We start from the raw sequence: 11416 nt of genomic DNA on the forward strand, positions 1-11416 counted from the left end.
AAAGCCATGGTAAATACACACATTTTAGGAGCTTTAGACTTCTGCTTGTCTGCCTCTGGTGTCAACAAAATTCTGCACTGTACAAAATCTCGAAGTGGGGAGTATGCAGAAAGTAAGGTGCAACATTAGAACCTTTACAGTTATATGCATCCAAATATAATCACATGCTAGAAAAGGAGTTATATCAGAATTTCTATTCTTTATAAGATAGCTATAATTAGGAATCAGTCTTAAGAGTAAACAGTGGCACTAGTTTGACAAAATGAGCCCAGAGTTGATGTGTTTGACCAGTGAGTCTAGGGAGCACTTTTGGATGAAGTTAAAAACCAATATCCAATATTTGTAATATTGGATTCATTATAAGGAAATGAGAAAAATCATTTTAAACAATTTTTATAAAGGCTTAATTGAGAATGCATAGCTGATTAATTACACATTGTAACTTCGTTGATCTTAAAACCAAAACGTTATGGTTCTTGTAGTCTTCTACATGACAAAACAATATGCCTTTGTTCTTATCAGCAGCAAAACTACATGATGGTTTTTAAGTTAATTATTGTGTTAACAAGTCTCCTAAAGATATTCAGTAGACCTCACATTTACATAAAATTAAAGAACGGATGCTTCAGAAAATGCAAATAAATGCAAAAAAGGAATATTTTAATTTTGATCCATGATTAGTATCAACTATCACAATGTGATAATAATACAAAAGCACAATTCTGTATTCAGTGCATAACTAATGGTTATAAAGTATTTATAGACTTAATAACTTGATTGATTAATTTTATGGAGTACACTTATTTCAAACTTTGTTTTGTTTTAATTAGGGATTTTTCGAAATGGTTTAATATTGAAAATATATGTACCAACTTCTGTAGTTTTGCACTATGACAAGCTCAGCAAAATGATTGATATCTCTTGGTGCATTATTAATTGTATAAATTGACTGTTTAACCTCTATTGATTTGCATTTCTTACTTAATGTTCAACTTCGAAACAGAAGCAGAAATTACAGTAGAAAAACGTATGTAAAAATTAACCCTAACAGAATTGTAGAGAAGATCACATTCCTACTTATTATTTTTTTGTGCTGTTATTTTCAAGGTCTTGAAATAACACTCAATATTTGTTTGCTTAGCTTATTTATTTTTTCTTTAGTGCTGGAGATCTGTCCTAGGGCTTCACATATGCTGAGCTAGTGTTCTATCACCAAGCTACCAAGGAGTGTTCTGGACCCTCAGTGAAGAATGAGCTCAAAGATTGTGGCCACACCCCAGCTTCTGCAGCTCAGGCTGTTGCTGCGAGTCCCGCTGTACTTCAGCCTGGGGCTAGTGGGTAAGCATGGCATGGACAAGGAGCATTTTGTTTCCCCAGTGACACCTGTGGACTTCTTCAACCCAACTTTCCTCTTGAGGAAAGAGATGGTCCTGCAAGCTGACATGGGCCAGACCGGTACCACCTGATGTGATGTTCTTTTCTCAGTGGTTCCTCTTCTCTTTCTATATAGTGCTGACACACAGGAAGGTCTTAAAAAATCTTTGATGTACACTCAATTTTAGCATTTAATTCTTTTCTGATTCTAAGCATCGAACATATCAAAGCTGATTCTTGCATCTTCATGAAGTGTTGTATTTTATACTTCTTATGTTTAAATTGTAGTGGAATTTCTGATCTTTTCTTCCCATTATTTATTATTAATAAACTGAATTTTGAGAAGACCATACCCTTTCAAATTCATTTGTTTTGTACTTACAAATAATATGTATGTATACATTATATACATTATTTATATTATAAATTCTACACATTATAGAATAAAAAGGCCAAATTGAAACATTATCATTAAATATGACTAAAAATTCATCAAACCATTCTGATATCCAGGAGACATTTTTCTTACAGTGTAGGCCATATTGGTGGCCCTCTGATGTGTGATGAAAGTCATGGAAAGGGTGACATAATTGCTTTCAGTACATCTCAATTTATTACTGTTAATGCATTTCTATGGATTTTCTGGGCTAGTCTAAATATTGATTCCCACTGTTCTCCCAAGTCACCCAAGTAGCCCAGACATTATAATATTTTGACATAGTTTAGTGTGTATTACCTTTCTGACACTGCTTTTTTCTAATGGAAATGCAACAGAATTCTTTGACAGACTGTATATCCTGACAGTGGATGGGAAACTATTGTTGTATAAAATGTTCCTGCATGGATAGAAGGCAGAACTTTCTTTTGATTTTAAAGGAAATATGCTTTAAGATTCTGTAGTTTACTTAAGCAGGAGAATTTCTTTCAAATTAAATTATTCTATGAATTTTAAAGAGGTATTGCTGCCTGTAGGTTCTTGATGCTTCAACGCCACTGTTAGGGCTGTGAAAACCTTGGGTAGAATTTTAACATCCTAGTCGATTTGAGTGTATAAATGGTTTTTTACTGTGTTGGCAGATCTTTCACTAAAGGGTCTTACCATAACTGTTTAGTATGTTTTTTAGAGTCTGTTACTAAAGCAGGTATAATGGTTTTATACTGAAATTAGTTTTGCTAATTACATGCAAAAGAAACACAAGGATGTGAGATAAAAACGAACAACACAAAAGTTCTAGGAAAATTGTTTTAAGTCAAGCTAAGAAAAATAAAAATATCAGTTTCTAGGAAAGCATCGTTTGAAAAGCATAGCATAATTACTTTATCTTTGCTGTAGATTAAACTGGTTGTTAGTGATGAGAACAAGACCTTTAGAAAAAAGACCACAAAACAGGTACATCAGTACAGAAGAAAAGAGAGTTCAGGCAGCTATAGGACTCTCCCACATGGTAACATAATGATACAGAATCCTTAAGAAGGTTATAAATATAAAAAAGACATCTTTAAGAATATAGATAAAGATATTTTATATCTTTGAAAGTCTGTCCAAAGAATGCTTGCATCCTTTAAATTAGCTATGCTATCATCAGATAAACCACACCTTTCAAGTCTTGCCTCAAGTGCACAGTTCAAATTCCCTTCTCCTATTCCCTACCTATTCTGCAATTTTGAAACTCTTCTTAGCCTTACATACCAACTCCCTTACTTACCTTCTTCTCTCCTTTATTTCTTCCTGGAGCAATTTGCTGCTACAGTTACCTGCCTTTCTATTTTTTTCCTTTATAAATATTCTTCATAATTTGTTGATTATGTCCCTATTTCTTCCCTTAGGTTTTAAGATCCCTGTTTGTCTCCGGGATAGTTTGTTTAGTTTTACATAAATTAAGCAACTATAATTATTTTGCTGAATCTTTAAATTAAACTGTAAAGGAAGGCAATCAGACAAGTTCAGAGAGTAGCCTCGAAGTGCCTCGGTAGCACTCATTAGTACTATTATTTTCTTGATTAGTAGTATTTCATTTTACCTGTGTGCGTGATTCAGGGCAAGGTCAGGTTTCCTCATCCGTAGGTAGCAGTTGACGAGTTTTGTCTCAATGAAACTTGCCACGCTGGCTACATGGTCAGCAGGTGCATCAAAGGGCTTTCCTAGAGCTGCCCCTTTGCTGCAAAGCTTAAAAAAAATACATCACATTAAATTTCCTAATAATCTTGTCATGTAACTTATTTTTAAATAAGCAAAACACATATATGTACACAATTTTCAAAACTAAAGGCACAGTATTCGTACTTTGTACATTAAATTGTTCCTATTTGCTATTATGTGATATAATATAAAGTAAGTGACAGATTTTACTGTAAAATGTTTCCTACAAAATATTTTAAAAGTATGATAGATTTTAAAGGAGTGTCATTTTCTAAGAATGTCTGTTTTAAAAATAAAGCACATGATAAGCAAAGATATTAACAGAAAACTAGGCATAAATCATATTAAATACCAATGCTTTTATGAAAACCCAGCTGAGCAGTGATCTAGCACACTATCAAGTTTGATTTAATATAATAAGGGGTATCGGAAGTAAGCTCCTAGGAGCCATTAACATGATCGGTGATTAATTTGAGTCTGAATCATATTCTCTAGGATGTTATTGAGAGAAAAGAAGTGAAAATTTATTAGGATTTATTGGCAGAGGCCACAGTATCTGAAAAACATGGCAAGAATGTAGAATTTTTAATAAAAATTCCAGGAAGTCAATGGTTTCTGGGCAACACAGATAAACTATAGAGGAAGAAAATAATTAATTTTGAGGGAGAAACTCAAACATTAAGAAATTTCAATAAAATGACAACAGTGGATTAGTACTTTTCTTTCCCCTTCAAAGTTTTCTACTGTTCCTTGCAATTAAGCCTGTTGGGAAAGGAGACATCTTATCTTCTGTTCGTTGACCTTATTCAGAATAGCTGCTTTGCTCTTCTGTGATTCGTTTGTGTATACGAGCAGTGACAAAGATTTGGTGAATGCTTAAATAAAGAAAAATATTTCAATAAAAGACACAATGTCATTAACCCTCGGCAAAATACTCTTCCTGGCTTCAAACACATTTGTCCCACCTTTCTTGTTACTTTCAGGAAGAGTCCTGGAAGTCTCCTTTGTGGAAAAAAATTTTTTCATGATGTGCGATTAAAAATATTATAAACGCTACTGCAGAATACAATCTAATAAAGGCAGGTTTGTAAAAATATGGTAGTGTATCCTCATGCACCTTACTCACAGGTCCCACGGAACTTCCGTCTCTTCCTCAAAGTCAAAATGACCACGAAAGGTCAACAGTCTTAATTGATTCTGGATATTGAGGTAGACATAGCAGGACAACTAAAGAAACTCAAGAAAGAGGGCTTTCAGAACTACTTCATAAAGTGGCAACAATGATGGGATAAACGTGTTTGAACTAAGGTTGAATATTTTGAGGGTGATCAATGGCAATGTGTCTTTTACTGTAACACATCTAAAAAACTTGAACGTTCACTCTGTTGTCCATCATACCTTAAATACTGGGGAAATAGTCTCACTAGAGATAGGAATAGAGCTACTACCTATTTCTACACAAATTAATGTAAAATTTCTTGTGTTCTAAATTATTTTTCTTAAGAGATAGAGTTTAAAATAATTTTTTCATTTAAAGATTACTTTTTTCCTCATTGAGTTATTGGTACATTTTAGGTATATAATACGGTTACATTCATCCTTGGTATCTTGTACATTTACATGACAGGTCTTGGTTCTCATTTTTCCCCCTTATCCCTGACCTTCTTTAACCCCCTCCTCCCTTCCCTATTTACAAACACTTTATTTCCATTTCTTAATTTTCTCATTTTTTTTTCTTTTCCCTTATTACCTTTCCCCTAGCCTTCCCACTTCCCCTACACCTTTATCCTATATCTTCTTATTTCACAATGTCAATTATATCATTAGGTTCAAAACTGGCTTACCATGTACATTAAAACTATGGTCAATTTTAATTGTTTAAAATACAATTTTGTTAGTTGAGAATTTTTATCCAAGCAATTGTAAACTATAAAAATGTAAAAGCTAGGTAGTCATTATGTGTAGTTTCAATTGAGTTACCTGGCATGATTATCTTTTCTTTGGAGATCTTGCCAATTCTGTATATTTATATTGTTTTTTGAAACCCTTTCCTAGTTTGATGGCCCAAAAAAGTGTCACTTCAGTCAATACATAATTATTGAACATCTACAACCATTTTCCAGATGAAAATTATTGACTTTATATTTTAATATTAATTAATTGAGCTTTTCCATAAATTTGGATATTTTAATTGTATGTGAATATCTGTTTGCCATTCCTTGAGTATTTCCATTGACATGTTAATCCTCTCCTTAATAATTATGATAGCTGTTTAGACACATAAGCTATTAATGCCTTTTCTGGGAGCAACTATAAACTCATAAGCAGATGTAGGGGTTTAATCCCCAAAATATCCATCAGTACAGTGCCAATCTTTTTTTCATGTTTTTCTTTTAAAGAAAAGCTCTTAGGAAAGATATTATAAAATACTTTTTCAATTTTTCAAAAAAAAAAAAAAGAAAATAGCAAAGACTTTGTGGAAGTCACAAAAGGCATGACCTTGGTCAATGCTATTTGGATGCTTTGTGGAGGTACCAATGAAAGTGGTAATGTAAGGGATAAAATATTTAAAACACATCTAGTAATTATTTCTGAGAGTCTGACCACAGAGATGCCAATGTGGTTACAAATAGACCTTAAAATATAATTTTACAAAATATGGTAGTTTATAAATGACAGCCTGAGACACTGTTTTGTCCCTTCTACCAACATGATCCCGTAGCAATCAGAATTGCCTGGATAGTTTTCCAGAAAACAAATTGTGTTTCATAACTATGAAGCACAAAACAACAGAAAACAAAATAAATATAATTTATTCAACTTAATCTATACCTCATAGCACTAAAATTGTTTCATCTTTGTTTTCAGTTTTAATTGAGTTTATTGGTACATTTTAGGGATACAGTACAGTTACATTCATTGTTGGGATCTTGTACCTCTACATGACAGGTCTTGGTTCTCATTTTTTCCCCTTACCATTGCCCTCCCTTCACCCCCTCCTCCCCTCCCCATCTACAACCACTTTATTTCCATCTTTTCATTATCTCACATTTTTTTCTTTTCCCTTATTACCTTTCCCCTACCCATCCCACCTTCCCTACACCTTTAGCTCCTTTCTTCCCATTTCTCAATGTCAGTAATCTTATTAGGATCTTCTGTATTATTGCAGATTATTCACACCAGAGAAACTATTCGGTATTTACACATCAGTTTCTTCTTTTAAAGTGAAATCAGCACCCCTGCTCCTCATAAGTCTTAAATACACAAACTTACTCTTTACATAAAATCTTAAACAAAACAAAAATAAGCTCTATGTCATATGTGTTCTTCATTTCTTTCTGTCCATATTACTCTGATCTGCTGGTGTGAACACGGCCTCTTTTTTAGGCCCACTGTTTATGAAAGGACTGTATGAGACATTTAGAGTAGTCAGGGGGTGGCAGAGGAAGCCAACATTCAGGTTCCGTAATATTGAAGACTTAGTCTATGAACACCGAGAAGAAGTGGGGAATAAATGCCCAGATCTCCTAATGTCTGCAGTAGTCTCCATTTCTATGAGATTCAAGGATAGAAAAGGAGTAACAATGATCAATCTTAGCACGCAAATGAGAGCGCTTTATGAATCTAACCTACAAGACAGCAGTGAAAGACAGGGATAATTTTTCAATTCAGATTAAAATGGGAAACAGCTTGCTGAGCAGGCTTTATGTGCACTTGTGCTAATCTTTATCAATCAGATATTGTGAAATTGAGAACTTTGCCAATTTTATCAAAGATTGCTTTATTTGTTATCTTCCAAAGGAGAACATTTTTGGAGTCAGCTGTGCAATAAGGCAAGCTGATATAAAATGAGCTGAAGTTAAATGTAAAGGAAATATTATAGGTACACATAGACAAAATGCTATCATCAGGTTCTTGAGAAACACTGTAGGGTTTTTGTGAGGTTTTAGTCTTAATGCACTCATTGTTACAGGCTGAAAAGTTAATTCTCCAGAAGACAGACTTTAATGTGGCTTGAAATCATTTTAATATAGTTAGAGTGATTGTATTCAACTTCTGCATGTATAAAAATATACTCTACTAAATTGCTGGTGAAGATCTTTATATCAGGAAACTAAGGAAAAAAACTGTCTGAAATTGAATACCAGTAAGAAGACTTTGAGTGGGAAAAAATAATATTGTGTGCTATTTTATTTCAAAACGAACCTTAAACTACTTCTGAATGAAGTGTGGATGCATTAAAAGCATAATATTTAGGAGTGAAGGCAATCAAAACTCTTATAAGTATAGCATTTTAAAAATGGGAATCCAGGCATTAAAATGGCATTTAAGTATCAAATTAGAAGCATAAATTCAAACTTTCATAAGGGTGTATATTTTACAAAAATATTTGATAATTTTCTGAAAACAGCAAGATAATGACAATTTGTTGTAACAATATTAGTGCACATTGTCTTAGGTTTTTCCAAGTTCTTTTAAATAACACATGTGAGGTATACTTTTCAAAATTATGCACAAAGAAATTTAAAATTTTAAACATTTGTTTAAAAATGCAAATAACAATAACAAAGCTCACAAACAGTGTAATAAATATTAAATGTTATAATATGGTCACAGTCTAAAAAATTTTATACTGAACATTCATTTTTCTTTAGATAAGATCATCATTAGCAAGATTTATATCATTAGTAGGTAATACTTTATTAGATATTATATAACGAGTGTTTGCCTAGTATAATACTAGAGCATGATTTTGAATAATCACAGATGATTTAGAAGAGAATAATAAATCTTGATAAACATGACATTATTTTATCAATATCTACAAATAGATATTATACAACCAGTGATTTTTTAAAGATTTTTATATTGATTTTGGAAATTTCATAAAGGTCTGAAGATGAGAAAGTTGCCAATAACCCTACCTCCATATAATTGCTATTAGTTCTTTGTTTGCAGTACACAATGATACAATTCATTGTGGGGTTTTGCAATATACATAACATATCTAAATCCTTTTTACACCCCTCCATCTCTTGGTCTACTTCCCCTCCATCATGAAAGTACTCTCTAGAAAAGCCGTACACTTTTACCAAGAAGTCACTAAAGTTTTTTCTCTACCTCACACACAGTAGGTATTAATGAGTTGTTAATAGACTTACTCTTTTCTAATCTAATGGACAAAATGTCAGTTTACATTAAGTTGATGATTAGATTTTTTATGTTTATTTGTGATGTGCATGGGTATATTGTTTGTTCATGAATTTTATTCATTTTAAAATTAGGCTGTTCTGAGACATAAGCATGCAAGAACAGCCAAAGGACCATCTGGAAAAGAGCTGTACAGGCACACAGGCCCCAGCCAGAGGCCCACCCAAATACCATTGGTAAGTGAGCTGGCCTCAGTAAGAAGCCTGCTGAGACTCCAGTGACTCAAGTACACAGGCCCCTACCAAAGGTCCTCCTAGACAACAGCTATGCAAGTGGGCAGACCTTGTCCAGAGGCCCACCCAGATAACATTGCTAAGTGTGTACAGGCCATAGCCAGAACCCTGCCAAGATTATAGCACAGTGCAGGGATCCAGAAGACCATCATTCTGAACTCAGGTATTGCTGCAGTGGTGAAGAGAAGTGAGAAGTCCTCTCTGAGGCTTGCTGAGAATTGAAGCCCACTGGGAGAGCAAAGAGTCAACTCAAACAAGGCACAGCAGACTGCATCTGTTGAAATGATACATAAACAACTCTCAAAGCCAGACTTGAGATCACAAGGCAAACCTGTGTCAACAAGATGGAACAATCTGATGTTAAACCACCCAGACTCCCTGAAGTGGCAATGAAAGAGGATCTGGAAAAAATAAAATCAGAAATAATTTATCAAAGAAAAACAGAGATTGTGTCTGTAGTAAAAGACGTGATTAATAATGCCAGAGAAGTCACAGATTAAAAAAAAAATAGAAGCTGAGGAACATGATGGAAACCCAACATAGGAAACAAATGGAACCCTTAAAGCAGATGTAAACAGGTATCCAGGAGATTAAAAATTAATTGAAAGTTTATGTGGGAGAATGAGCCAATGTGAGGACAAAATATCAGACAAAGAGGATGGATGGGATTACAATTAGTGATCAGGAAAAGAAAAAAACTCTTAAGAATAGTAAGGGACCATGAGAAATCAATCCAGCTGTTGCTAGATGATGCAAAGAAGAATAGTATAAGACTGACCAGTCAATGAAGAAACAGGAGAGAATGCAAACAACACTAAAAAACTGTTCACAGAAGTAATGGCAGAAAACTTCCCAGGCAGGGGGAAAGAATTTGACATACAGATAAATTAGGCATACAGAACTCAACTAGTCATGATAAAAAAAAAATCTACACCTAGATGTATAACAATCAAGATCCCAGAAACCCAACAGAAGAAGAAAATACCATAAGCAGTTAGAGAGAAGAAACATATCACATACAAAGGAAAGCCTATTAGAATCACAGCAAACTTTTCAACACAAACTCAAAAGTCAGGAAGAGCCAGGAGTGAAGCATTTTAAGCCCTAAAAGAAAGCAACCTCCAATGCAGATTGATGTACCCTGCAAAATCATCTTTCAAAATTCATGGAAAGATAAGATACTTTCATGACAAAGAACATCTTAGGAACTTCATAAACACCAAAGCAGCACTCCAAAAATTTGTAAACAGTATCCTAGGAAAAAACAATGAGTAGTATTACCCCAGGAAGCCCAGAAGAATGAATCCATCAGGCATGACAAAAAATTAAGCATAAAGGGAAAGAATCAAACAAAAAGAAAAAGTCATGACAAGGATAAGTCAATACATATCAGTTGTAACCATAAATGTTAATGGTTTTAGTTCACCAATGAAAAGAAATAGACTGGCAGAATGGGTCAAGAAGCAAGATCCAACAATATCCTGCATACAAGAAACACACTTAATTAAAAAAGAAATGCACAGACTGAAAGTTAAAGAGTGGAAAACAATATTCCACATGACAGGAACCTGAAAAAAGCAGGAGTAGCTATCCTCTTTGCAGAACAAATGGATTTCAAATCAACACTAATTAAGAGAGACAAAGAAGGACACTACATCTTTGGAACAATCTAAGAGGAAGAGGGGACAATCATAAATACATAAACACCAAATACTAGTGCACCCAACTATATAAAACACATATTAATGGACATGAAAAATCAAATAAGACCTAATATAGTAGTGGTGATGCACTCAATAACCCAGTGTCACAAAAACCTAGATCAAATAGACAAAAAATAAACAACAAAATACTAGATGGAACTAAACCAAACTCTTAGACAAATAAATTTAACGGATGTTTACAGAATGTTCTCTCCCACAAAATCAGAATACACATTCTTTTCAGTGGCACACTGGTTGTTCAAAATGGACCACATATTTTATCATGGAACTTATTTAAGTAAATGTAAATGAATTGAAGTTATCTCCTGTATATTATCAGATCATAGTGTGATGAAATTGGAAATCAATAGCAAAAGAAACCACAAGAATTTCATAAACACACAGAAATTGAGCAACATACTTCTGAACAACCAATGAGTCACAAAGGAAATTAAAGAGGAAATCAGTTTCTATAATTAAATAACAATGCCAATACAACATAACGGAATCTATGAGGCACAATGAAAGCAGTTTAACAAGGCAAATTCATAACAGTGAATACTCATACCAGGAATACAGAGTGAACTCAAATAGACAACCTAATTGTGAACCTCAAGCTTCTAGAAAAAGAAGTGTAAAAAAATCCAAAGTTCATACAAGGGAGGAAATTATAAAGATCAGAGCAGAAATTAATGCAATGGACCCTAAGAGAATGAGAACAAAAAAAAAAAAAAAAAAAAAAAAAAAAAAAAACA

General features: G+C 33.5%; 1 protein-coding gene across 4 annotated transcripts in view; it reads right to left on the reverse strand.

Moving 5' to 3' along the window:
- The window catches only part of Spata16 (spermatogenesis associated 16), a 233323-nt gene that overhangs the window by 156582 nt on the left and 65325 nt on the right, over window positions 1-11416 (reverse strand). For all 4 annotated transcript variants that reach the window (XM_010632414.1, XM_010632415.1, XM_010632413.1 and 1 more), the window contains one exon: window positions 3396-3541. In XM_010632414.1, coding sequence (XP_010630716.1) covers window positions 3396-3541 — 146 coding nt within the window. The remainder of the gene's footprint in view (window positions 1-3395; window positions 3542-11416) is intronic.

Source organism: Fukomys damarensis, unplaced genomic scaffold (assembly GCF_012274545.1).
Source record: "Fukomys damarensis isolate Sample0158 unplaced genomic scaffold, DMR_v1.0_HiC HiC_scaffold_12, whole genome shotgun sequence".
Taxonomy (NCBI): Eukaryota; Metazoa; Chordata; class Mammalia; order Rodentia; family Bathyergidae; genus Fukomys; species Fukomys damarensis.